The 26,880-nt window shown below is 49.4% G+C and overlaps 4 protein-coding genes across 4 annotated transcripts in view; 3 read left to right on the forward strand and 1 right to left on the reverse strand.

The window, feature by feature from the left end:
* The window catches only part of LOC108081061 (ankyrin repeat domain-containing protein 50), a 36,793-nt gene extending 21,550 nt beyond the window's left edge, over positions 1 to 15,243 (forward strand). The window contains exons 2-6 of the mRNA XM_017176040.2: positions 7,896 to 13,448; positions 13,528 to 13,838; positions 13,902 to 14,088; positions 14,152 to 14,413; positions 14,469 to 15,243. Coding sequence (XP_017031529.1) covers positions 8,045 to 13,448; positions 13,528 to 13,838; positions 13,902 to 14,088; positions 14,152 to 14,413; positions 14,469 to 14,652 — 6,348 coding nt within the window. The 5' untranslated portion in view covers positions 7,896 to 8,044 and the 3' untranslated portion in view covers positions 14,653 to 15,243. The remainder of the gene's footprint in view (positions 1 to 7,895; positions 13,449 to 13,527; positions 13,839 to 13,901; positions 14,089 to 14,151; positions 14,414 to 14,468) is intronic.
* Positions 15,244 to 15,967: 724 nt separating this feature from the next.
* Positions 15,968 to 18,112, reverse strand: LOC108081062 (FERRY endosomal RAB5 effector complex subunit 3). The gene is made up of 3 exons (XM_017176041.3): positions 17,785 to 18,112; positions 16,429 to 17,725; positions 15,968 to 16,186 (listed from the first exon to the last, which is right to left on the reverse strand). Exons 1-3 carry the CDS (start codon positions 17,963 to 17,965, stop codon positions 16,066 to 16,068), a joined length of 1,599 nt encoding a protein of 532 aa, XP_017031530.1. The 5' UTR covers positions 17,966 to 18,112; the 3' UTR covers positions 15,968 to 16,065.
* A 75-nt stretch (positions 18,113 to 18,187) lies between these two features.
* Positions 18,188 to 25,526, forward strand: Nup98-96 (nuclear pore complex protein Nup98-96). Its single transcript, XM_017176144.3, has 9 exons — positions 18,188 to 18,902; positions 18,966 to 21,500; positions 21,560 to 22,078; positions 22,140 to 22,325; positions 22,405 to 22,568; positions 22,626 to 22,908; positions 22,975 to 23,992; positions 24,260 to 24,669; positions 24,737 to 25,526. The coding sequence occupies exons 1-9, from the start codon at positions 18,623 to 18,625 to the stop codon at positions 25,207 to 25,209; spliced, it is 5,868 nt and encodes a 1,955-aa protein (XP_017031633.1). The 5' UTR covers positions 18,188 to 18,622; the 3' UTR covers positions 25,210 to 25,526.
* Positions 25,527 to 25,542: 16 nt separating this feature from the next.
* Positions 25,543 to 26,839, forward strand: LOC108080932 (uncharacterized). Its single transcript, XM_017175836.3, has 2 exons — positions 25,543 to 25,828; positions 26,002 to 26,839. Exons 1-2 carry the CDS (start codon positions 25,682 to 25,684, stop codon positions 26,683 to 26,685), a joined length of 831 nt encoding a protein of 276 aa, XP_017031325.1. The 5' UTR covers positions 25,543 to 25,681; the 3' UTR covers positions 26,686 to 26,839.
* The last annotated feature ends 41 nt before the right edge of the window (positions 26,840 to 26,880 follow it).

A 26,880-nucleotide genomic window follows, 5' to 3' on the forward strand; every position in this document is an offset into this window, starting at 1 on the left:
GTGACCAATCCCAAACTGCCAGTGACACAATTCCGAACCGACACAATATAGGGTTTCGGATGGTTCCCTCCGAATGCAACACGTGCCCGGTGCCCATTAAGTGCCACACAATATGTGCAGCAATAAATTAAGTGAAATATGCAATATACAATATGTCGAGTTAAATATGAACGTCGTCACAGTCGCATCCACTTTTTGCGTGGAGCAAGCTGACATCACAACACTCCCGGCACCGCTAGGCGGTGGTGCGCGGGTGTAAGCATGGCCGGTGGTGCCATGGTGTGGCGGTTTCGCTGCCTGCTGCATTTACATGCTAATGGAGGAACGCGCACTGTAATTTATGCGATCCGTTGTTGTGTTATCGCGCTGGTACGGCGCTGTGAGCCGAGGCTCAAGGTCAAAAACTATGAAAACTTCCGGACAAGTTGAATAACCGAATGGCAGAACTTTATTCGCAATTCTATTATGTAGGCAGTAGAGAATTTGAATAGCCATTTAGCCAGCGAAAGTATCCCACAAACAAAAGTCATATAAAGGTTAGGCATTATGTTTACCAACTTTGGCATACTTTTCTCATAAAGGAAATCGTTGGGTAATGCTAAATGCCAAGTCGTTCGATTTTCTATTCAATAAATAAGTTATAGTAAATGTTATTATATTAAGCTGTGAATCTCAATACCTAAAACTTCACTTTCTTCGTACAAACTAGCCTACTTTAATTTGGGAAATTGAGTTTAATTATTCTCTATAATTTGATAAATAAAACCACACTCCCTCCCTAACTTCAAAGCTTTATCATCACTCAATTATTCATAGTACAGTTATAATTAAACATCATTGACTCTGGGTCCATTAGTAATTGGTTTCCAGGTCACTTGCAGCCCACCACACAACTTGTCTGCCTGATATTTTCAAAGCAAAGAGATATCTAAGCTGTATGGACACAAATCCCATTCATGTCAGAGGCCACAGGCTCTTGGCTCGTGCTTTGATTCAATTTACGCTTGACAAGAAGACACAAACTTGCCTTGCAAATTGAAAACTTCAACAGAAGAGTTTCGAGACTGGCTTTTGGGTAGCGCGTGCGTTGCTCATTTGGGCGTTGTTGATTTTGATTAGCATCCCGTACACCTGGTGATGCTGCCTCCAGCTTTCCGCCTCCGGAATTAGCGTCATCCATCACGAAAGTTCACTTAGCCCATTAGTTGTGACGCCAGCGGAGGAGGCAGCTGGTTAACACATCGCTGGCCCAAATTAATGCCGCGCTATGATTACATGCTTCATTAGGGCAAACCTCTGGAGCTGATCAGCCCGCTTATGTGGGCACGAAATTCGGTTTATTGATTTTCAGCCAATTAGGGCTGAGTGTAGTATCACTAGCGAATGATTTGTTTACAATTCGGTTGAACTGAATATTAAATTGTGTGGCAGCAGCATTTATAGAGACTCTGAAGGCAAATTGATTATATTATTGGTGTGCACAATCGATTCTGTGTAGCATTTAATAGACTAATTGCCTGTCTGTCAGGTATTGAATTGATAACATTCTGCTGACATACATACATAGTTTAAGTTGCAACAAACTTTAATATTCGTCTGGGGAAACTGACACCTCTTGCAGGCGAGAGCTTTAACTAACCATTATCGCATTGATTGCACTCATCGTGATTGTAAGAGCACTCCAGCTGTCACTTGCTAACTTTGTTCTGGTTAAAGGTTATTTAAACTTAAGCCAACAGCTCACTTGATGTCAAGTTTAATTCCTTGCACTTGACCACGTCTGCTCTCCAGTGGCAGCGAAAATTCCGCAATTAAGCGACAATAAGCTGACCCAAAGTGCACAAGCACCGGAACCCACCCACGTTTTTCCTATTTTCTGCGCTGTTTTCCTCGCGTTCTTTTTTTTTCAGAGACAACGGCGACAACATGGGGTAAATCAATGCCAAAACGGGGAACATTTGTTACTAGATACTTAGGGGTCTCCCTACGGCATGTAATCAGCAACAACATTAATTAAACCTGAGCTTAGGATGCCAGACAACGGCAACGTGTTCCTGCATTTCACTTTAATTTAGCCGAACTTACTTGTTGGCAGTAGTCCTTGCTCTGTGAACATGCTCGGCTGCGTCTCCCAACAAATTAATTCCATTTTCGTTGGCCAGACCCGAGAAGGCTACTCGCCAATGCCCTTTCATCCTTTCATCCTGCCAGACAGTCTGTCAGCTTTTCGACCGTTTTCAGTTCAATTAGAGTGCAAGGCGAAGTAATGAAAGGCGACTGCAAAGAGAATTCTCTGTTGTCGTCGTTCTCCTTAAAGTTTCCCCGAAAAAAGGGGCCATGAATTAAATTTTATATTCATGCTTCCAGCCATCCACAGTCCTCACTCCGCTTGGCAGCCCGCAACCCACAGCCCACAGCCACTCCTGCTCATTCATCAATAAGCGGCGGAAAGGACAAGGTTGTAAAATGTCAGGCAGCTGTCAGGACACCCGGGTCCTTCTGTCCCAGTTGCGTCCGCCTGTGTATATGTGTATTAATTTGATTAAATGTTACTCGGCACACACATGGAACATAACCCAAATCCAACAACTTTTTTTCGACTCGTTCCTTCGACAGGTTCTTCTGCACACAGAAAAATATATGGAACATAAAGAAAATTACAAAAAATTTTCAGTATTAAATCATTTGTAAGAACTACAAGTTCCTTTTACTTGAAATTTAGACTTGGATTTTAATCTTTTAACTACCGAAAATCAAATTTTAGAAATACCTTGGTTTCCTCTCAGTGTCTCTGTTGACATTTACACAAGCCGGCCCAGCACGCAGTTATTGAAAGACAAACACAGAAACATGGTCGACCCCATGGAGCGGAAACAGGCGGCAGGGCTGTTGGAAGCAGGCAGAAGGGAGGCAGCGGAAATGCCAAGCGGCAAATGCGTGCGCCTGCATTTTCCCCAGGCAAAAAGCCCCGGGAGCCCGAGCCCCGCACAAGTGGCAGGGCGTTAAGATGGGTGTAGTTCGAATGTAAAGGTGATATCGGGGGCACACAAAGTGTTTGTCAAAAAACGATGTCAATATGCAGGCTTCGAGCTCCACGCAGACACGTCAGTTGACACAGAAAAACCAGGGGAGAGTCTGAGTCTCGTCCTCTTACACAGTATGTGGATGCAGGGCAGCTGCCAGGATCACCGAATCGAGTGCAAAACAAATGGGATTTCGGTAGTTAGTATGCATAACTGGAATAATTGATTTGCCGTCTGAATTTAGTGGGTGTCTTATCCCAAAACCTATTTACCAGACAGACTCCGCTTTTTTGGCCAGATGCCAATCATTGTCCTTTGTCTTGGGCTGAGGAAAATCGTTGGGGAAAATCACTTGGATCGCTAGCAAGTGGGCGTTTCCAGTTCATCGTATTGCGCTCAGCTGAATCACTTTTCCGAGTAAATAAATGTATCATAACTTTGGGAAATTGCTTAAAATAAAAGCTGCGAGAGGCGAGCATGCCGTGGCTTCTGCTGACTGTTCTTTTGGCACTTGAAAAACTCTTCGCTTTTCCCGAAATCGTGTTCGTCGAGAGTGCTGAAAAATGCATGGCAGGAAGTTGGATGGCATGCCAAGGAGCGTAGCACCAAAAGAGGGCAAGGATGCAGGCATTCAGGCAACATTACACGAAAATCCCTGCCAAGAACGATGATGTTGATGATGATGATGATGATGACGACAATGTCAGGCTTAATGTTTGCATTTATTTAAGGCGGATACACGCCCTGTTCCTTCGCATTTCCATGTAACCATAATGTCCTGTGAATGCATAAAACGCATTTACGGAGGCATGAAAAATTTAAGTTTAATTAAGCGTTCACCCCAGGGGCCCACGGACATAGCATCCTCTGGCTTCAGCTCTGTGACATCCTGTTCCCATTTGTGATGCTGCTGCAGCCCAGGACCATGCACACGCCATTGTCCTTTCCGATGCCCGCATTGAATCCGCTTCCGGTGCAGCCGCAAATGTTGAAACCAGGAACGGGGATAAGGGAACCTGAAGCCAACCCACAACCAAACGAACCCACTGGGAGTCCTTAGCTCTTAGGTGGTGGCAGGCAGCAGCTCATCCAGCCCAGCGGCATTGTATTACAAAATTAAGCGCATCTGTAAGCGGAGCCCAGAGTATTCGTTCTGATTTCGACTGCAAACGATTCATGGTCTGAAAAATCAGTCAGGAATTGAATATCTGCTGAAGGATACTGTAAGCTGATGGGAAAACTGGAAATATATCTCCTTTTCAAATGGATATTTTCTAGATATTGAAGATTTTATCTAAGATAATGCTAGATTTCAAAAAGGAAAATATGTTTAAACCTTAGTTATTTTCTTTTTTTTATAACTCTGATTTTCTTAACAATTAAGATTTTCTTGGTTTCAAAACAGGATATATTTTTTAGGATAAATATATAATTTTCAATGAAGGGTATACTAAAGTCTGTTCCTCGAGCTGTGGTTTACTCTGTATTATCCTTCTCTGTCAATGCCTGCAGCGGAGGGAGCTTGAAAATCGATACGGAAGTGCTCCTTGGTGTTTGAAAACTCTGGCTGTCTGGGCCGCTGTTTTTCACATGATTCTGCACGTACAGCGAATTTGGTTGGATTTTTCTCCCTTTTTTTCAGATTATTTTTTCTTGTTACCTTTCGTTGGCTGTTTTGCCAAACAATTTGATGCAATATTTGATTGTGTATTTGCTCTCTCAATTCGTCGCACTGATGAATTGTCGCATTCGAGACATGCAATAAATACATGTCGTATCTAACTCTGTTTGCATATATATTATTTTTTTTTTTTTTGCGCCTTTACGCTGTTTGCCATGCATGGAATATATTTTGTTTACGAAAAGTTATTGCCTGAATAATTGAGCGAGCCGGCAAGTCGAAAAGTTATTATTTAAACATGAGCGGCGCCCATCATAATCAACAGCAGTGCCGCGGTAAACAAATTTAAAACAAAAAAGAAAAGAAACGGTGAGAGCAAAGAGTAAAATGCGATACTGAAAATGTAAATACAAATTAATGGAGTACTTCCTGTCTGCATCCTTTGGGCCAAATGTAAATGTAAATGCCGAGTGCATTAAACGCCCTGTCGGTGGGTGCAACATTTCAATTACATCCCAGGAAGCCAGTGGTCCTCTCCTTTAGCTCCGGTCTTTTTCGGGCGGGGCCAACGTCAGAGTTTTTCCAGGCGAAAAATGTTCATTTGCATTTTTTTGTGGGCCCACGGCAGCAGCCAGAAAAATATTCCCACGCCGCAACGCTGCTCAAGTTCACCCAGCTGCCAGATACTCCGGATACGGATACATTTTGAGCTCCAGATGACTGGGGAACCAGACCCAGGCCCAGGCCGGGGCCCCATGTGGCTCACCGACCGCCTGCCTGCCTGTCTTTGTACTCGTGATTACTCCCAATGTGTGTGTTTCTTTGGCAGCAACAAATATTTTGCTCATTTAATTAAATCACTTTCTGCTATTTGTTTAAATTCTTTCATATGCTTATATTTTATTGTTGCCAGTTGCCATTTGAGGAGCATATTGAAAATTCCTCAGGGTTGAATAATATGCGAAATTCAGTTCAATTATAATGCGTGATTAACTCTCCTTCACGTTTAATTATCATAATTGGCCGAAGCAGCATGCCAATTAAACTTTACAAACTACGATAACTAGGGGAGTCCTACTAATAGCCATGAAAAATTCATCGGGACTTACACGGTCTGCCTGTTTGTCAAGTTGGGCAAACACAGAGCAAAGGGAAAACTTATTCCATGCTCTGGAAATTGCAATTAGCACGGCTGCGCCCCCGTTTTCTTCTTGTTCTGGATTGCCTACTACACGCACTTTGGCTCACAAAAGCCATTAAACTTGCATAATTAGCACTTTTCCAGAGCTGTTTACTCACGCTACGAAATCTTTAAGTACAGAAAGCTGTTTCCTCCAGCCAGGAGAAGCCAAAAAGGCGGGAAATCACAGTCTTCGGCTTTTCCATTTCCATTTCGTTTACAATGGCAAATCAATTTAACTTCATAAAAGGGGAGAATCGAGTAAAACGTGCCAACTACGCGATACTGGAAAGTGCACACAACAGAAAAGAAATCAATTTTACTTGGATTTAAAGGAGTTCACTTGAAAAAAAAGGATTTGATAGATTAAGGGATCTGAATACATTTGTATCAAGATCCAAACTTGGCTTTTAACCTACTTTTAAGATATTTTAATTTGAATCTAGGATTCAAAGAGTTTGCTGATGCTTTTTCAAAGTAGAAACCGAAACACATTGTTTAAACAAGCTGCTGTTCTTGTCTTCTGACATCTACCTTGTCTTCTAGTCTACTTTTATTTATATATTATAAATTTTCTTATTATATAAATATTTTATCAATACTGCAACTACCTTTAATTATTTTCTTTCTGTGTGAAAAAGTCAAATGCAACTCCGTACGTGCTGTATTGTTGTGGTCGTTGGATCGCTGGGTCGATGGGAGGTGGCAAACCGCGGTGGCGGCAAACCGGGTTCAACAATGCGGCTGCAGCCGGGATTCATCCTATAATTACGAGTAAACTGCCGCAACGCCAAAAGCAAAAAGCACTCACGTGCCGGCGCGGTCAGGACGTTGATGTGTCGCCTGCCGTCCGGGCCATTTCCATTTGACTTTCCTGACGGATTCCGATGGTGGCAGGCTGCTCCTGCTTCTGCTACCTGGGCTACTGTCACCCGCCCAATCAATGGATTTCACAGATGACTTGCCAACATTATGGTAATCCGTCGCGACGGTCGTTTGTTCCTCTCACACTTTCATCGGTTCTGTCATTTCGAAGCCGGGAAATGTTTTTCCCCTTTACGGGCAGGCGTAAATCATTCACTTGGCCCGGATTTTTTACGGCCCCAGTTTTGTGGCCTCGCCATCAGCGGACGAAGAACGTGCTGAATTTGCTCCATTTCTAGCTGAAAGTTGCACAACAAGCGTGCTGGGACGAATCATTAGTTACGTTGAAAGCCCCACCTCCCTTAGTCCCCAGACATGGACACACGGAGACTCGCTCGACGAGTAAATTGAAGTTTAAAATAAAAACTTTGTGGCATGAAAAGCATTATTTACACAGAGCTCGGCTTGCAATCTAATGCCCCAGCTCCTGCTCCGGCTCCGGCTCCTAGAGCTTCTCAACGACGCACATAAATGGCATATAAGCTTAGATATGGCGAAAGGCGGAGAACAAAGGACACTGCGCGTAAAGACGAGCGCAGGAAAAATGATGACAAGTATGCAAGAGTTCATACATATATACGGGTATATGTAATGTGTGTGCACAGCGAGTGGGTGTGTGTATTCCGACGAGGATGAGGTGAATGAATGGGAGGAGCTCGCGCCAGCTGCCAAAGGGTTAAAAATGTATAGAAATCAGGTCAATTGTTGGCAGGATGCTAAAAAAGTGAAGCCACTGGAAAACATGGCTGAAGAAGAAAGTGCTAGTTAAGTTCAAGTAATGGGCACATAAAAGCTGAAAGAGGGAGCGGAAGGAGGGAAAGGTAATTTTTGTTATCTCAAGGATATAATGAAACTAACGAGAAAGCGGATTACGAGCAGGAAGCTTTGCCATTAATTTCAAGGCAGTATAAATCCTTTTAAAGCTTTAGATTTCATATTAAAGTATTTATTTCTTCTAGAATTTTATTAGCTTAATTATTGAGAGTAAGTAGAGCCATTAAATTGGATCATATATCCTATCAACTGGCCAAAGACTTTATGATTTCTTAATTACACTTTTTGGCATTCGCTCTGGCAATGATTAGCTTTACGACCAACTGACGTATTAAAGTTATATCTAAAACCATGTCCCCTCTCCTCTTTGCAGACATCTGAACCAACGACGGCTTAAGTGAAAGGCTGAACAGGCACAGACGCAGGCACAGCGAAAAGCCAACGAACCCGCCGCCTCTGGAGCAGACAGCAGACAGTCGGCAAACGGATTACGTGCATCCTGAAGCAACAACACCAGCCACAATGTCTAAGCACACGGACAACGATAATCTGCGTAATGACATCTACGAAAATCTGCCCTGTCAGGCGATGTACAACGAGTCCGTGCGCAAGATGCAGCAGCAGAAGTCATCCACGCAGGCAGTGACCGGCAGTAATCCCAACGCCAACTCCATTGGCAATTGCAACTCCACGCCGGCGATTACCAAGCCGCCTTCCAGCGGCAACATGCCCAAGGAGATGCTCTATGCCACACCTCTGCGCAAATCCGATCGCTACAAGAGCGGCGAACGGAGCCGACACGCGCCCATAACGAATCCGGAAACGAAGCTGTCCAACTTCCGAGACTCCAATCGTCTGGCCAGTGCCCGCAACGGAAACCCTGTGCAGGTCACAGATCTAGATGCCGATGAGGACGATGCCGAAGGCGATGGCGTTGATGGGTGTGCATCCACCAGTGCCCTGGTGGGTGGCTCTAAGTACTCCAACCAGCCGCCAGGTGGCACGCCCAACCAGCAGCTTGAGGATCGGCGCATTCTCAACTTCCTGAAGGACACCACGCAGCTCCAGAAGAAGCTAGAGATCAGCGGACGCGACTGTCCTAACGCCAGCTTCTCAAATCTGGCACGCGAGGAGCACTTTGCCAACCTGGTGCAGCAGAATTTTCCGCAGGATGTGACCCATCACTCTAATGGCGAAACGAATGGTGGTGGCGGCTCAGCGCCAGAGGAGGATGGCCAAGAGGCAGCTGGTGGTGCTAAGCCGCAGGCAGCCGAGGATACCGACGGCAACCTGGAGGCCTTAATGCAACGCAAGGTGTCCCCCGACAAGGAAGTTAATGGCTTGGTCAACAGCGGAGGCCTGGAGCCGAATAACCGCATCGTGGGCACGGTTTACATTCATCGCGAGTGGGTCCTTAAGAAGATCGCACTCTGCCTTGAGCAGCGAACAGCGGGAAAGAAGGGAGTGCCTGGGGCCCTGGGATCCGTCTCCTCCAACTATGTCTCTGCGCGGGCCAAGGCAGCGGCCATCTCCAGCTCCAGCTACAACGGCTGCCTGGTGCTGGGCTCAAACGGTTCCGGCAAGACCTCCATCTGCCAGGCCATCATGAAGGGCAACTCCGGCACCAAGGGTATCCTCAACCGAAAGCTGCTGGCCTGTTACCTGATTGAGTCGCAGAATCCGGAGTGCCACAGCCTGTCGCTGTTCATGCGGAAAATAGTGCTGCAGCTGCTCAGTCACGCCTCCCTAATCAGCAGGGATGACAGCCAGCGGATCATAGACGAGGGTTTCTCCTTTCTTCGCGAGGAGGCCCAGCAGCAGGAGTTCAAGCTGGATGAGGCAATGAACAACATCAGTCTGAGCGAGAATGCCGAGGAGCTGCTGATCGAAGAGCTGAAGCGGGGAGCCAGCGAGTGTGACACCAAGGAGCTGGATAACTTCCAGTCGCAGCGTACCTCCACGATCAACAAGGCGGGCAGGTCAAGTCTCACGCGTCAACAATCGGAGCCGGCTCCGTTGCAGGCCGCTGATGGCGACGATCCAGATGAGAAGACAGGCGGCACCAACTATGGCACTCATCCACCCAAGCGCGCCTCCAGGGAGCGTGCGGACTCCGAGCAGGACAAGGACATGGGCAGCGAAAAGGAGCAGAAGCAGGCTCAGGAGCAACAGGCTGTCAAGTCCAGCCCCGGGAAAAGCAAGTCTAAGATACCAGTGAAGCGTGGACGCTCTGGCAGCGGAGTGCTGTCTCCCTCAAAGCTGGCCACCATTAGCAATGGCTCCGGTCAGGCCATCCAGCAAGGAGGTGGCGAGGATATAGCTGACCCAAGTACTGACCAGGAGAAGCACGAGATAGAAGCGGCCATCAAGGACGACAACGCAGACCAGCCGAAAGCTAGCGATGAAGGTAAAGAGGAGGAAAAGCCCGAGGCGGACAAGGAGCTTGATGAGAAGATAATAGAGCTGGATAAATCCGATCAGGATGCGAATAATGAGGAGCCCAAGCGCGAAGCAAATTCCAGCTCGGAACCCCTTATCGATTTTAGTGAAACGAAAGTTAATGGGAAGGAGGAACCTGCGCCACCAGTTCCTGGGGAAAAGCCGCGGATGAGCACCAACACTCTGCCCCCGCCGTTGCCCAAGACCAAAAGCTGTCGCACCATCATTGCCGATGGCTACTACGAGCTGCTGCTCTCTAATCCGGAAATACTCGAGTGTCTCAGCGTGGACAACATCGAGAAGAACCCGGACGAGTGCTTTAAAAAGGCCTTTCTGTTTCCCCTCTTGGAACTCACTCCTCCCAAGACGGCACTCCTGCTGCTGATCGACTCCATCGACGAGAACTACATCAACGAGGGCAATCTGATCTCCACGCTGAAGGGCGGAAGGGGAACGGTGACCAGCCACAAGAGCCGGAATGTGGCGGAACTCCTTTCCAACCACATCCACCTATTCCCCAAGTGGCTCTTCCTCGTGTGCACCACCAAGAAGCAGACCAAGCAGATCACGAAGATGTTCACCGGATTCAAGAAGATCACACTGGACGACCTGCGCAAGTCTCACGTTGTCAAGGACGTGCAGGAGTACATCATTAATCGGCTGAACTCGGACTTCAAGGACAGCATCATGCTGACCAAGGAGATCATCGAGTCGCTGCACCAGCTGTACATCAAGTCGAACGGCTGCATCCTCTATCTGGAGAAGGTTCTGCACGGCATCAAGGACAACTTCTTTAGCTTCCGCGAGATCAAGCTGATCCCCTGCACCCTGAACGGTCTGTACTTGTACATTTGCCAGAAGTCCTTCAACAAGAAGCAGTACATGAAGATCCGACCGCTGCTCAACGTTCTGCTGGCCTCCTCCGGCTATGTGGACAAGCTCTTCCTGTTCAACTGCCTACGCACGCACAACTACACGATCGACTGCCAGGAGTTCGAGAAACGACTGCAGCTCATGCGTAATATCCTGGCCTACGATTCCAACGCCCAGCGCCTCAAAATCTTCCACAACTCCTTCGCAGACTGGCTGGTGGATGTGAAGTTCGCCACCAAGAAGTTCATCTGCGACGTCAACGAAGGCCACGTCATGATCTCAATGTACTACCTGCTGGTGGCCGACACCCTCTGTGCAAACACGGTGCGTAGGTTTGCCTACCATCTCATCCGATCGGGCGAGTACCTGACCAGCCGGCACGTAGACCTCGACCTTATCCTGATGCTGCTGGAGTCGCGGCTCAATCTGAGCGACTGCTTCTACACGAACCAGATGAATTGCTGCGCCCAGTGCGAGCACGATTTCAAGTACGACGCCAACTTTCTGCCCAAGACCCGCGCCATGTTGGAGCGCTTCTTGTCCAGCGAGCTGAGCGAGCCCTTTGCCCAGTTTCTGTGCGACTTCTTCAAGCCCAGTCTCCCCACGGACGCCAAGATGTTGAAGCTGCTCATCGAGACGGGCATCAATAACGCCGAGTCCCAAAACTCCTGTGAATCCTCGCTAATGTCGCCGGAGCTCTCAGAGAAATCGCAGAACATCGATTTCGAGCTGGCTGACCTGCTGTTGTCCAGCGAGAAGAGCTGCTTGATGGAGACCCAGCGGGCGGGAAGTCCATCGGAGCACAGTGAGCCGCCAGCCGAGAGCCAGGATGAGAATGCCTCGAGCACGCTGCACCAGCTTTCTGATTCGCACCACATCGAGCTGCACAAGGGCAAGGCTTTGATCCACATTCTAGCCAACGATGGCAATCATCAGTTGCTGGAGCGGGCCCTCAATGCCTGCAAGAGCCCCATCGATCTGGAGATCGAGGATTACAATGGGCAAACGGCCTTGAACATAGCTGCGCGGAACGGACACCTTGAGGTGGTGAAGCTGCTGCTCAGCTTCTCCCAGCCCAGCAACGACGGAACTGGCCGGATGCAGCGGGTCGATGTCAATCATGCCGATCGCGATGGATGGACTCCCTTGAGATCCGCCTCCTGGGGCGGACACAGTGAGGTGGTCCGTCTCCTAATTGCGCAGCCTGCCTGCAAAATCGATCTCGCCGACAAAGAAGGACGCACTGCTCTAAGGGCCGCTGCCTGGAGCGGACACGAGGACATCCTAAAGCTGCTGATTGAGTCGGGGGCAGATGTCAACTCTGTTGACCGTCAGGGACGCACCTCTCTGATCGCCGCCTCCTACATGGGTCACTACGACATTGTGGAGATTCTGCTTGAGAACGGCGCAAATGTCAATCACCTGGACCTGGACGGACGCAGTGCGTTGTGTGTGGCCGCTCTGTGCGGCTCCTCCGGGTACAGTAAGGTTATCTCAACGCTGTTGGATCACGGCGCCAATACGGATCAGTTGGACAACGACGGAATGTCGCCTCTGCTGGTCAGCTCCTTCGAGGGCAACGCCGAGGTCTGTGAGCTGCTCCTGGAGAATGCTGCTGATCCGGATCTTGCTGACTTCATGGGACGTACTCCGCTGTGGGCCGCCTGCACGGCCGGACATGCCACTGTGGTGAAGCTGTTGCTCTTCTGGGGCTGTGGCATCGACTGCATGGATTCCGAAGGACGCACCGTGCTGAGCATTGGCGCTGCCCAGGGCAATGTGGAGACAGTGAGGCAACTGCTCGACCGCGGCCTGGATGAAACGCATCGTGACAATGCCGGATGGACGCCACTGCACTATGCCGCCTTCGAGGGCTTCCACGAGGTGTGCCTGCAGCTGCTCGAGTCGGGAGCCAAAATCGACGAGTGTGACAACGAGGGAAAGACAGCTTTACATCTGGCAGCTCAGGAAGGACGTCTCAACTGCGTTCAGGCCCTCCTGGACATCCATTCCAGCTTTGTGGACCAAAAGGCTCACGACGGAAAGACGGCCTTCCGGCTGGCTTGCCTAGAGGGCCACATGGACACCGTGGAGTTTTTGCTGAAGTTCTGCTGCGATGTCAACTCGAAGGACGCAGACTCGCGGACCACTCTGTACATCCTGGCGCTGGAGAACAAACTGGAGATTGTCAAGTACCTGCTGGACATGACCAACGTAGATGTGAACATTCCGGACAGCGAAGGACGCACGGCTCTACACGTGGCCGCCTGGCAGGGACACGCGGATATGGTTAAGACCTTGATCGAGGCCGGGGCTGATGTTAACTCCATGGACTTGGAGGCTCGCACACCTCTGCACTCGTGCGCCTGGCAGGGCAACCACGACGTCATGAACATCCTGCTCTACTACGGAGCTCTGGCCGATCACGCGTGCAAGCAGGGAGCCACTGCCCTGGGTATTTCCGCCCAGGAGGGCCACGAGAAGTGCGTGATTGCCCTGCTTCAGTTCGGGGCCAATCCATACAAGTCCGACCACTGCGGACGCACGCCCATCAAGCTGGCAGCCAAGTCGAGTCGCACCAGCATCCTGAAGATATTCGAGAGCTACACAAAAAGTAAGACCCCGCGCAGGAGAAGCCTCTTGCTTTGTTACTAATGCTTTCCCCTTTTGTCCCTTCCCTCCCGGTTCCCTAGATGAAGCTAGCAATCCCAACGAACCCAAGTTCCACGCACATGCCAGCATGCTGAGGTCCCCGGACCAGCCGCCGGCCCTGCCGCTTCACCAGAATCTGGCCCCGTATCCGGCGCATGCCTCGGCCTCTTCAGTCTGTTCGGCGGCCACCACTGCGACGGTGCACAATGGCAGCAACCTGCATGTGCTTAATGCCTCCAGCTCCACGCACAGCTCAAACAACTTCTACCAGAACACGATGCAGTCGGACACGAGCAGTTTGCACAAGCGCAAGAGCGTCATCTCTAGTCAGTCCACGGGCAGCAGCAATGATGTGAGTATTGGAATCTATAGCCTATCTAGGTTTGAGTCTGAAATTGAGTTTTTATATCCACAGCAAGCACCACTTACCTTCACCCAGCAATTGCAGCGACAAAGCAAACTCAGCTCACGCAACAATCTGATGGTCAACTCGAAGCACGCCTCCAGCTCAGGCGCATCAGGACACAAGTCCGGAGGCGGTGGCGGCGGCGGTGGGCAGCGGCACTCCCAGGTTTTGCCCGATCTCAGCGAGCATCAGCTTGGTAAGTTGCCTCTGGGCATCCGTCAACTCCCAGTTGTATTTAATGTTATTTGTTTCCATATAGCATCTAATATGGCCAACGATGCGGACATGTACGACATGGAGTGCATGTCGCCGCTGTATGCCACGCCACCGCATTCGCCCAGCAGCGAGCTGAGCTCTCCGGGCCAGTTGCCGGGCCTGAACGCCTTTGTAGACGATGACAGAGCCGGAACCAGCAGTGGCGGAGGGGCCAAGTCCTCGTTGCCGGATAATCACTTTGCCCGGGACACGCATATGAGGATTATATTGGGCAACCTCAAGGAAAACCAGCCCAGCTCCTCGGGGTGAGTAGTGGCAGCTTACGTTTTATGTGGTTTCTTATGTTTTCGCCCCCAACAGCAAAAGCAAGCGCAGCGGAGTATCCAGCAATCCGGCAATGCGGCTCATCCGCAGTCGCTTCGATGCCGCCTCCCAGTTGATCCGGCGCACCAACAACATACTCTCCTCCAGCAGCAATCAGGGCTCCTCCAGCATTGGCGTCAAGTCGGGCACCTTCCAGTGGCGCAAGGAGAGTCAAATGTAAACGGACGACTCACTCTACACACACACACAACACAGCCACTTGCATACTCAACCTTAAACCATAATTTATTTGAGTTACATTTGTACTTTTGAGAAAGTATTTGTTTTTTGTGATAGTTTCAATTTTAGTAAACTTTTTAACATGTATTCTGATTTAACTAAATATATTAGGCATACTACCCTTAGAACTTAAGGCATGCGCCAAGTATTAAGCTAGACACCCATCTATAGAAACCATTATTCGATTTTTGGCATGACCTATTCTTCATCGACGTAGCGAGAAAACCAATTAAAAAATTAAGTAGATCACGACTACACGAATGTATACTTAGGAGAGCTCAGAATCCAGGCACTGTTCTCAGACTTAATTTTAAAGTATTTATTAAATCAGCTTAATTTCTATAATTTAAGCTGAAACAGAGCTTCCCGAAAGCAGCAGCAAAAGGGACAATTCAGGTCTGTCGGCCATACTACTCCAATAAGCATTTATTGGCAGTGTAATTTATTGATTAATTAATTACCACAACGCAGGTGTCAATTTCTCCCAAATGCAGTCCCCCAAAAGTACCAAAAACCCATTATCCTGGCACGTAAAGATCCAAGAGATATGATATATTTATTATATTGCTCGCACCCAAAACTCAAAGCGGTCCGTTCCTGTACCTAAACACTTGTCACTAATTTTATGTAACCCCTAAGCCGGACAAACCAATCAAATATTCAAATATTTTCTGATACTCTGTATTATTCCCCCACTGCAAAGCAGCAACCATACACAGCAAACAACGCACTGGGCTAAATCCAAAAAAGAAAACGAAGTAAAGTTAAACAGCGAAATGTTAATGAACAGAACAGAACCTAATTAATTGTTAACAAACCTAACAGATACCGCAGAATACAATTGTTTAGATATACATAAATATATATATATATATTTCAAAGGCATATTTACAAGTTAATGATCGGAGTTATTCAAAGTATCATTATTATAATCGAAGCAGATAACCGAACAGACTTAATTACAATCCACAAACATACATCACACATTACAAAAAACACTCGCAAAGGGGTCGAAAAACCAAAGATAAACATTTACATTTGGAAGTAATATACACACGATACCTACACTTACCTAAAACATAACTAAAAATATATGAGAATATGTACTTATACATCGTAGTGTTGTAGTTTTGAAAAAGGTTGCGATGAATTATTGACAAAAAATTGATACAGGAACATTTACAGACAATTCTGAGTGTGTTGAAGTTACAAGAGAACTTTTTGAGCGGAACGACGACGAATAACGACGAAGCGTATACATAAATATATAACTCTGAATCTGAATAAACTGTATATTCATACAAATAATTTAAAGTCTTTTTTAATTTAATCTGAGGAATGTCCGCAGTTGCAGTTATTTGTTGGTGTCCACCAGAATCTTTGGGTTGGCCACATGGAAAACGCTGGGCACCATGCCAGCCAAAGTGGTGAACAGGCTCTCCGATATGTCGTCAGGCAGTAGCAATTGCAAGGTGCTGAATATAATTGGAAAATGATCACAAATATTAGAATTAAATAAGAAAAGGAAGCTAACTAAGCCACCCTTGCAGTTTCCAGTTGGATCATTAACAATCGGGAGATATATAAAACATAAAGTTTCATTTAGATTGCTTCAAAACTGAGGGACTACATGGCTAGATCGACTGATCAAGCATATATTTTTTTACTTTGCAAACTTTTGACTAAAATTATTAGACCCTATAAAAAATATACTCACCTTAATTCTGCTCCTCCCCAAGATGCCGATTCAATCATGAATCCCTTGGCGCATTTGAAAACCAGCTCCGCCCGTCTGATGCACCACTGGACCGTCATATCCTCGCTCATCTCGTGCCGCAGCAGGGCCGGAATAGTCAGCGTGGTAATGTCATGCCGGCTAGCCGTCTTAAGGATATTCCTTAGCCCCAAGATTACGGGATGTCGCGAGTTTATCTCACTGGGACTGTTGATGGGTTCGTCCGAGATCAGATGGAATATGCAATGGGACTGCGAGAGATTCGAGTGCTTGGTGATGAAGAAGTCGCCCGTCTTCAGTTTGGGCACCTGCTTCTTGGTTGGAGAGGACGTGGCACTGTCTTCCGTGCTGCTGCTATTACTGCTGGTGGTGGAATCGCCAGTGCTTAGACTGCGTATCTGCTTCTCGATGTTCTCCAGTTGCACATCAATTTGCTCGAAGTGAAACTCGGTGGATTTGTTGGCGTTCTTTATGATATTCTTGTTGGCCTGCGCCTGTATGGATGGGGTCAGCACCACCACGCCGCACAGGGAGCTGGAATACAGGCCCAGGGCCATATTCAAGCCATTAAGACTCTCCTCGGCGTGCAGCGGACTGCACAGCTCCGTCACATTGGCGCTGAGGATGCGGATGTTGTGCATGTGCTTCAGCTGAGAGCCCAGATGAATGGTGAAGCTCTCTTCCATTGAAGGTTGCTGCGAGACGAACATCGAGGAGCGGTTGCCCAGCGGCGTGGCCACCGGGGGCACCTGAAACATTTGGCTCACTTGACTCGTGATCCAGTCCCGATACTCGTTCTTCTGATGCCCCATCATAGCCTCCAGCTCGGATTCGTAGCGCTTGCGCACAAAGTTCTGTGTGGTGTACTGCTGGGCCAGGAGATTGTTGATATCGTCCGAGGTCGTGGTGATATCCAGCTGGTTTATCTGGCTGTCCATTTCCTGCTGCTGCGAGTTGTTAAGCGTCTCCACCTCGTTGTCCATGTGCTCGGTCATGTCGGCCACAACCTTGGCATAGGTCCGCTCCCGCTTAAGGATTTCCTCCAGCGAGGAGGAGTGCACCAACCGGTGAAAGCTCTGGGCGAATATATCGGCGTCGCTGGGGCCCACGCGATCGGCAAACTGCAGCAGCTCATCCTTGTACAGACGCTCTGTGTTCCGCACTATAGCTTCCAAGTCCAATTCTTCGTTGGCAGCCTGATTGAGGAGCTTCTCCGCGTGGTCATCCAAAAACCTTTGGTGTTCCATGTCCACGAACTCCTGCAGCTGCTTCTCCAGGCCTGTTGATTCGTACAGGCGTACATTATATTCGATCCAATTAGCACTGCTTGGGACTTACTGATGTTCTCGTCCAGATAACGCATCATGGGATCCATCTGGCTCATCAACTGGGTCACACACTCCTCCAGAGATTCTTGGTCGAATGGAAAGGTGATATTTAGCTGCGATGTGCAGTCCCTGCCCTCATGGTTCTTGTAGTGATACTCGAAGGAAAGCGAACGAGTGGCAGTTGTATCCATTGTGGGGCGTTTAGTTGGGGCTTAAAATTAAGTTCCTAAAGTACGCCCCCCGCCCACAATGCAAGCAGTGTGACCGGCTGGGCGACCGCTTAAAAAAACTAAATGCAAAATAAATGAAAATCCCATTCCAAGTTCCGTCGATTTTGACGATTTCGTTGCTTCTTGCTTAAAAAAAAAAAATCCCATTTGTAAATCCCTACAGTTTGAAATGTCGGGCTTTTTCGAAACATGTAATATTTAAATAATATGAAAAAAACACAGCAAAGAAATGAAAAAATTTTGAGATTAAAAAACCAAATTTGCATCTGGCAACACTGCTTCTACCTTCAGCACTTACATATACACATAAACTGGTCACACTATTGCGTTCTCTTCAGACATCGTGAAAAAATCGGCGCGCCATTTCTGTCCACCTTTTGCGTCCGACTCGCTTTGTTTATGCTGACTTGGTGAATTTCGCGTGTTTGATTGTTTTAGACAGAGCCCGGGCGACCGCCAGCCGCCCCCACTCCAGGAACTGCGCCATTGCTGATCGTTGGCCAACGTTGTGAAATCAAGGAATTGCTCATCGCGTTAGCTCGCGTCTGAAGGACAAAGGAAGGGGGCTTCCAAAGTACATGTGTGTTTTCTGAGCGACGAGACGAGTGTGTGAGCAACATGTTTGGCGGCTCGAAACCAACCTTTGGGGCCACACCCGGAGCCACAAGCTTTGGCAGCTTCAGCGGCACCACAGCGGCCACTCCGTTCGGCCAGTCAGCGTTCGGCAAGCCGGCTGCTCCGGCCTTTGGCAACACCTCCACCTTTGCCGCCCAGCCGACACAGCCGTCTCTTTTCGGTGCCGCAGCCACGCCTGCGCAGCCCACGGGCGGATTGTTTGGAGCCAGCACTTCCAGTGCCTTCGGGACCACCGCCGCAGCCCAGCCTTCGACATTTGGAGGTTAGAAACGAACACGTTGAATTGAATTTTTCTGTGCAATTTGTAATATTGGTTTTTTTTCAGCGTTTTCGCAACCACAGCAGACCTCGAACATCTTTGGATCCACCCAAGCGGCGCCCAGCAACTCACTCTTCGGCCAGTCGTCGCTGCCGGCCTTTGGAGCCGCCAAACCGGGAATGACGGCCTTTGGCCAAACGGCTGCCGCCCAGCCCACTAGCTCGCTGTTTGGCCAGCAGGCTGCGTCCACCAGCACCTCGGGATTCGGCACCTTCGGACAGGCGGCGCCTACTAACACCAGTGTCTTTGGCAGCGGCACCGCCTCGGCATTTGCCCAACCCCAGGCCACCGCTGTGGCCACCGGGGTTAACTCAGGCACCGCCGTGGCCAAGTATCAACCTACAATCGGCACGGATACCCTTATGAAGAGCGGCCAGCCAAATAGTGTCAACACGAAGCTGCACTGCATCACAGCCATGAAGGAGTACGAGCTAAAGTCGTTGGAGGAACTGCGCATGGAGGATTACCTCTGCTCGCGCAAGGGTCCGCAGGCAGGCAGTGCGCCAGGCGCGTTCGGATTCTCCAGTCAGGTGGCCCAGCCGCAGCCGCAACCTGCTGCCACCGGTTTGTTTGGAAGCACACAGCAGCAGGGGACGAGTCTTTTTGGTCAGACGGTGACGGAAAACAAGAGCCTGTTTGGCAACACGGCCTTTGGGCAGCAGCCAGCGACTAGCAGTGCCTTTGGAGCACCGGCCCAGCAGAACAACTTCCTGCAGAAACCATTTGGAGCAGCCACTACCACACCTTTTGCCGCTGCGCCCACTGACGCATCCAATCCGTTTGGTGCCAAGCCCGCCTTCGGACAGGGGGCTAGCTTGTTTGGACAGACACCGGCAACTAGCGCTGCACCGGCCTTCGGTCAGACCAGCACCGGATTCGGAGGCTTTGGAACCACAGCTGGAGCTACGCAGCAGACATCGCTGTTCGGTGCTACGCCCGCTGCCGATCCTAACAAGTCGGCCTTTGGACTGGGCACAGCTGCCCCAACGGCCACTTCAGGATTTGGTTTTGGAACTCCGGCCACGAGCACCGCTGGCGGAGGACTCTTCGGGGCCAAGCCGGCCACAAGCTTCGCTGCGCCTGCCTTTGGAGCCACCTCAACAGCAAATACCGGCTTTGGAGGCTTCGGTATCAACACCAGCACTGCAGCCACGGGCGGAGGACTCTTCAACTCTGGATTGAACAAGCCAGCCACCTCCGGATTTGGTGGTTTCGGAGCCACCAGTGCAGCACCACTAAACTTCAACGCTGGAAACACGGGTGGTTCGCTTTTCGGGCAAGCGGCTAAACCGGGAGGTGGCCTCTTCGGTGGTGGAACTTCGACCCTGGGAGGCACGGGAGCTGCTCCAGTCGGCGGTCTCTTTGGAGGTGGTACTGGAGCTTTCGGAAATGCCGGCGGTTCCTTGGGCGGTGGCTTTGGCGGCCTGGGAACAAGCAATTCGATGACCGGTGGACTGATGGGTGCCCAGCCCACTGTGGGTATAACGACGCCATCCCACCAGCCCATACACCAACAGATCCTGGCTCGGGTCACTTCCCCCTATGGAGACTCGCCTATTTTCAAGGACTTGAAGCATGGAAACGAGGCGGATGCTACTAGGGCCACAAATCCGGCTGCTCAGCAGGCTGTACTGGATCTAAACAGCAACCAGTACAAGATTGCCACCAAGGATGTCCCAAATCCAGTGAAGGTGAAGGCTCTGGGAAGCACCATGAATCGAAAGAGTCTGTTCAATGGGCTCGAGGAGTTGGATACGAGTGTGGAATGCTTTAATCTCAAGCCCACCGCCAAGCGTCTGGTTATCAAGCCCAGGGTGAATCCCGTCGATACCGGTAATGTCTCCAACTTAAATGGCAGTGCTCCCAGTACTCCCCAGTCCCGTCCGAGAGTGGGAACTCCTAACAAGGAACGCGATTCATTCAGTGGAGCTATTCCCAGTGAGCCACCGCCAGCAGGACACTCGCCAGGTGGGGCGACTGGCCGAGAGAGCCAGGATAGCAGTCGCCGCGAGTCATGGCTGCATCCGAACAACCTGGAGAAGGTACGCCAGCACAATATCCAGACCGGAATGGATCAAGCCTCCCCTCACAATAGCACTCTCAACGAGTTGGTGCCCCGCAAACCCCTGGAGACATATCGGCCAACTTCAACAGTGCGCTTGTCGGTATCCACGATTCCTGAGAACCCTTTCGAGGATCAGGCTAGCGCTATTGCCAGGCGAGATACATTCACTTCGGATCAGGCTAACGAGAGCGGGCTTTTGAGCAGATCCCATGAGGCGGAGGAGCACTCGGCAAACCGTTCACGTCTGGCCATAGAGGCGGCTGCTAGCGAGGACGCCGACTACGAGACACATCCCACAGGCATTGTGTTGCGTCGTGTGGGGTACTACACCATCCCAACGCTGGACGATCTGCGCTCCTATTTGGCCGAAGATGGATCCTGTGTGGTTCCGAACTTTACAGTTGGACGCGAGGGCTACGGAAATGTGTTCTTTGGCAAGGAACTGGATGTGGCTGGCCTGAATATAGATGAGATAGGTAATGTGCTCTTTTAAGTTAAATATTTCTCAATCACTGATCAATCGCTCCCCCTGCAGTCCACTTCCGCAACAGGGAAATTATTATTTATCCCGATGACGATAACAAGCCTCCCATTGGTCAGGGCCTGAACCGGGACGCACAGGTAACCCTGGATCAGGTGTGGCCACTGGACAAGACGAAGCATGAGGCCATCAAGGAGCCACAGCGCCTGCTCGAGATGGACTGGGAGGGCAAGCTGCGCCGGGTTTGTGACAAGAATGACACCCGCTTCATCGAATACCGCCCGGAGACGGGCAGCTGGGTATTCCGCGTTAAACACTTTTCGAAATACGGTCTTGACGACAGCGATGAGGAAGAACAAGTGCCCACCGATCCAAAAAAGGCTAAAATGGTTTCCCTGGAGGCGCAACAACGAGCTGCTGCTGATAAGATGACACTGAACTCACTTCGTCAGGCCCAAAAGATATCGGAGGATGCGGCCCGCAGTCTTGATGCAAAGGCCTTGGTCGCTGGAGTGATCAACGGATCCAGAGCAATGGATGACACAGCTGAGTTTTTGCTGTTTGATAAGACACGTAAGTATATACTCCAGCAAGATATTAACTATTAATAATAATAATTATTTTCTTGCTTTAGAGTTTTTCCAGGCCGGCATGGGATCAAATTTCTCCATGTTTGATGCCCCGCCGCGTCCCCAGCCGACCTATTTCAGCCCCACAGCCGCTGTGGCCCAGGATATAGTGGGTAACGAGCCGCACAAAATGCAACTGATGAAGTCCTCCCTGTTTGTGGACGACAATGCCAGCGAGGATGAGGCTATGGGTAAGTGAACTAATCAACATTAATCCATGTATTTTCATTTCATTATATAAACCATTCTTGTTAAATCCTGCCATTTTAGAGCCAACCAAAGGATATCGCAACTTCTTCAACGTAGAGCCCTCTCCATGGAAAGATGCCGGCTCCGAGAACTCCAGCCAATATGACTTTGGGCACCCATCTGCTCTGCCCGTCTCCTCCTCGGTCTCTGTGGCCAGCCTCCTGTGCGACGCACATTCCGAGGAAGTATGCTTAGAGACATCTCAATCCAAAGGCAAATTACTTACTCTCATAATTTTACAGACCTCATCAATGGCGACCGGAAGCATACCAGCTGGCGAAAAGGAGAAGCACAGGGAGTCTGTGGTGTTAAAGCCCTTCAAATTTGTGTGCAAGCCCAGAGTGGCCTCGGTCAAGGTGTTTGCCACCACGGTACCTTTGCCACGATCCATTGCCTATGATCTGCGTGAAACCTGGATTGCTGATCTGGGATTATACAGGGGACGCAGTTTCAAGCTGAGCTTTGGGCCGAAGAACTCCCTGGTGTTGCCGAACACCTTCAACAATCTGCGCAATCTCAAGGAATGTATGTAATCCCGGAAACTGATACTTTAATAGTGTTAGTTTAATACATATTTCAATTTATCTGCAGTTTCTGGACCCGCTTTGCCCGCTTCTTTGGTTTTTGCTCCTCGTTTGTCCAGCGATATGTCACCCAATGTATTGCAAATGGTGCAGTTTAACATGGTCAAGGGCAATGGTAGCATTCGCGAGGGCATTGTCTCCCACCTGGAGGTGCAACTGCGCGACAGCCTGGCTGTGGAGGTGGAGGGAAGTGAGTGCCCCTGGCTGCATCCAAACAATGGCACAGATCTGGTGTCTAAGCACTTTGCCGAGTCGTTAAAGCAGCGAGACGGCGGCGAAATGGAGGAGTACTATGTGTCCGTGTGGTCGCTCCTGTTCGCCCTGTGGGGTGTGCATGACGAACTACTGGACATGGACGTCAACTCGCACTATATGGTCATGTGCCGGCGCAGCCTGCTCTCCGAGTGGCTCGAGAATACGCTGATGGGAAAGGATCTGCTCTCGAAGAAGGTGAGCACCCACACCTACCTGGAGCACATGCTGGATTTGCTCAGTTGCCATCGCGTAAGCGAGGCTTGCGAGCTGGCCTTCAACTACGATGACGCGAATTTGGCTCTTGTATTGGCTCAACTCAGTTCGGGTGCCGAGTTTCGATTGCTGATGGAAGAGCAGCTCTACGCCTGGCAGCAGAGCAAGTCGGACAAGTACATCGACCTGGAGCGCTTAAAGATGTTCATGCTGGCCGCCGGAGTGCCCCTAATGCAGAGTTCCCAGGGGGCTATTAACCTGCTGGAAGATCAAAACTGGCTGACGGTATTGGCCATGCAGCTGTGGTACTTTACAGCGCCAACTTCCACTATAACCGATGCTCTGAACGCCTACAACAAGGCCTACCAGGCAGAGGAGTGCTATGCGGAGGCCCCGAAGCCAAGCTACAAAGATGAATCTGCATCTGCTACTGGGACGAAACCCGTCTACGACCTGCGCTACCACTTGCTCCAGTTGTATTCCAAGCGAACGCACTCCCTGGAAGAAACCCTAAATCCGATTACACATACCACCGATCCCATGGACTTTCGTCTAAGGTAAGCTGAGAAATATATCTTAAAAAGTGCGAGGCATATCCAAAATCATCAACAGCAGAGTCGATCTAACCATGTCCGTCTGTCCGATTCTACGCAAACTAGTCCCTCAGTTTTGAAGCAATCTAAATGAAACTTTGCAGACAGTATTCTGACAATTCTCACTACTATGTATGTATGTCGGATCGGCCGACTATATCATATAGCTGTCATAGGAACAGAAAAATTAGTTTATTCTATTAATTCCTCTAAAAACTCCTTTATTTTTAGTTGGCTTGTTCTTCAAAACCTGCGAGCTCTCGGCTACCGTCACTGCTCGGAATTAACAGAGTCTCGCCTCACGGTGGACTTTGCTAGCCAGCTGGAGAACGAAGGCCTTTGGCACTGGGGCATTTTCGTGTTGCTGCACCTCAAGCGTCGGCCACAGCGGGAACGGGCTGTGCAGCAGATGCTGCAGCGCAACGTAATAGTATCTGGCAAGATACCTTTAAATGCAGAGGAGTGTTTTGTTGTGGAGGAGTTGAATGTTCCTATGTGCTGGGTGGACTATGCCAAGGCGGTGAAAGCCGGGGCATCGGGAAAACGACACCTGCAAGCGAAGTACCTGCTGAAGGCCAGACACTGGGTGGAGGCACACGAGATCATCTTTCAGCACATAGCCCCTGATGCGATTATTAACGGTGAGTTTGGTTTATTGTGCGGCAATTAAAGTTATTTTTTAACTTATTCCTATTTACCACCTTCCAGGACGAATGGATTACCTGCACAGCCTCCTCATCCAGTTCGAGAACACCGAGGGCAGCAGCATCCGTGTGCCCAACTGGGCCAACCAGGGTCAGATCTTTCTGGACTTTATTGACATCAGTGCCAAGTTCAACCAGATTCAGCATACGAAAAACATAGCAGACATTAACGCGCGCTGGGAGAACCTAAAGCCGCAGCTTAGTGAGCTCTGCTCGAGGATTGCCCTACTCCCATGTCCCACTTCAAAGCACCGACTCTGCCAGAGCGAAATCTCGCAAAGCATCAGTTATTTGGTTCACGGCATGTGCATCGTCTGCCCCAATACGGAATTGTCCTCTGTGTTAAAGGTGGCGCTGGAGCGGCTGCCGCTGCCGCAGGAGTTCTCCTCAAAGGAGCTGCGCGTCCTTTTAGAGGAATTGCTGGATAACATGGAGAACGCGGTGCCCTTCAAAATGCAGCAACCGATGGAGACATAAGAAAAGAAAAAAAAAGAACGCTTGATTAAAGAATACTTGTTTAGTTTAGGTTCGAATTAGCTTAGATATAAAGAATTGATTAGCGTCTCCCTCGCACGCGAAAGAAAGTCACTTGTAGGATAGGTCCGAGTATTGCATCATTCGTCATGATTGCTCTATAGTTAATACATAAATGTTTCGTCAGAAAAGACAATGCCAGAGGAAATATTATTTTTGTTGATTTGTTTACTTGATTTCTAACTGCTTTGCTATGTAAACCTAGTTTTTTTGGTAAAAATTCAAAATTAAATAAACTACGATCTGTTTAATAACTATAACTGATTCTTTGAAATTCGATAGAGGCCGTGCTATCGATAGCTCTAGCAGAGCTAACCCGCTCGGCCCAGCTGTAGAGCTAGAGATCAGTTCGTTTTCGGTCGTTGACTACGTAAGAGCGCTGAGAAGAGGTAGTCACAGACTGTTCCCCACAGACATGGCTACTAATGCTTCCACTGAAACCCCGGTGGCGCCCGCTTCCTGGTGTGGGCGTGGCGACAAGCCCCGCACTTTTGAGAAGCATTCGCCCGTCGTCTGCTATGATAAACCAGAAGCATCCATAGTGTCAAGGGAGGAATACGATGTAAGTTCAGAGCCCTCTATTATTATCTGTCATGCTGACGATAACTTATCTTTGGAGCATTACAAGCCACCCAAAGGGATTAGATGAAAAAGCAAGCACTATTTTGGCGATGAACTATCCAGAGATTACTTCAACATATTTTCTAGTTTATTATTTATTGTTGATGATTTCAGGACAAGCGTTTCAAGGCTCTTACCGGCGATTTGGTGGAGACATTGGTGGTGCCCAAGCGGGAGGCACGCACTTGGACAATGCAGGCGGGCGATCTGTGCCGAGTCACCATCCACGAGGGCTCGCAGGTGGGCGACATGAACTTCTGGAACCTGGAGAATACTGCCGAACGGTTTTACTCCGGCAAGACACGCCAGCTGCACTCGTCGCACCTGCGTGTCTACGATCGCCTGTGGAGCTGCTTGCCCTATTTGCGTCCCATGGCCACCTTCGTGTTCGACTCCCTGGCCGGCTATGGGATCGATGAGGACGGTGGTGCTCTGCACGATGTGATTGGAACGCGCTGTGACGACTACACCTACAAGCTAATCACGGGCAAGGATCGGGTGGGCAGTTGCCACAGCTCTTTGGTCAAGGCGGTGGTGGAGGAGCGCGGCCTGACGGAGCAGGATGTGCACGACGTGTGGAACATCTTCATGTGCACCGGCTTCACCCGTGACACTCATCAGTACTTCTGCAAGCCGAGTCCCGCCCGCAAGGGAGACTTTATTGAGTTCGTTGCGGACATGAATCTGCTGGTGGCCCTGAGCGCCTGTCCCCAGGGAGATGTCTCCATTCAGGTGGGCGCCGTAGTGCCCGACGACAAGTGTCACCCCCTCAAGGTCGAGGTGTTCCGCAAAAAGTAATCCGATCGGTTCTCATTTGTATTCCGAGTGGAGAAAATCCGGTTACACTAACACATCAAGGTGATTGGTGATTACCTGTCGTGACTGGGTCACTGTTTATGTGTCATAAAGCTTGTGAAGAAAATATATTATTATCTCAAGAAATTTTTAATAATTTCTGGCTTTTTAATTATTTACTTTTACCGGTAAACAAAA

The sequence above is a fragment of the Drosophila kikkawai genome, chromosome 3R (assembly GCF_030179895.1).
Source record: "Drosophila kikkawai strain 14028-0561.14 chromosome 3R, DkikHiC1v2, whole genome shotgun sequence".
Classification (NCBI taxonomy): domain Eukaryota; kingdom Metazoa; phylum Arthropoda; class Insecta; order Diptera; family Drosophilidae; genus Drosophila; species Drosophila kikkawai.

What these genes read in the sequence shown, in the direction of transcription:
- LOC108081062 (XM_017176041.3), bottom strand. Translation starts at nt 17,965, where the DNA reads ATGGATACAACTGCCACTCGTTCGCTTTCCTTCGAGTATCACTACAAG. An exon ending in TTATCTGGACGAGAACATCA is followed by an intron (nt 17,726 to 17,784) that starts GTAAGTCCCAAG and finishes ACGAATCAACAG; the next exon opens with GCCTGGAGAAGCAGCTGCAG. An exon ending in TGGGGAGGAGCAGAATTAAG is followed by an intron (nt 16,187 to 16,428) that starts GTGAGTATATTT and finishes AATTATATTCAG; the next exon opens with CACCTTGCAATTGCTACTGC.
- Nup98-96 (XM_017176144.3), top strand. Translation starts at nt 18,623, where the DNA reads ATGTTTGGCGGCTCGAAACCAACCTTTGGGGCCACACCCGGAGCCACA. An exon ending in TCTGCGCAATCTCAAGGAAT is followed by an intron (nt 22,909 to 22,974) that starts GTATGTAATCCC and finishes ATTTATCTGCAG; the next exon opens with TTTCTGGACCCGCTTTGCCC. An exon ending in CCCTGATGCGATTATTAACG is followed by an intron (nt 24,670 to 24,736) that starts GTGAGTTTGGTT and finishes ACCACCTTCCAG; the next exon opens with GACGAATGGATTACCTGCAC.
- LOC108080932 (XM_017175836.3), top strand. Translation starts at nt 25,682, where the DNA reads ATGGCTACTAATGCTTCCACTGAAACCCCGGTGGCGCCCGCTTCCTGG. An exon ending in TGTCAAGGGAGGAATACGAT is followed by an intron (nt 25,829 to 26,001) that starts GTAAGTTCAGAG and finishes TGATGATTTCAG; the next exon opens with GACAAGCGTTTCAAGGCTCT.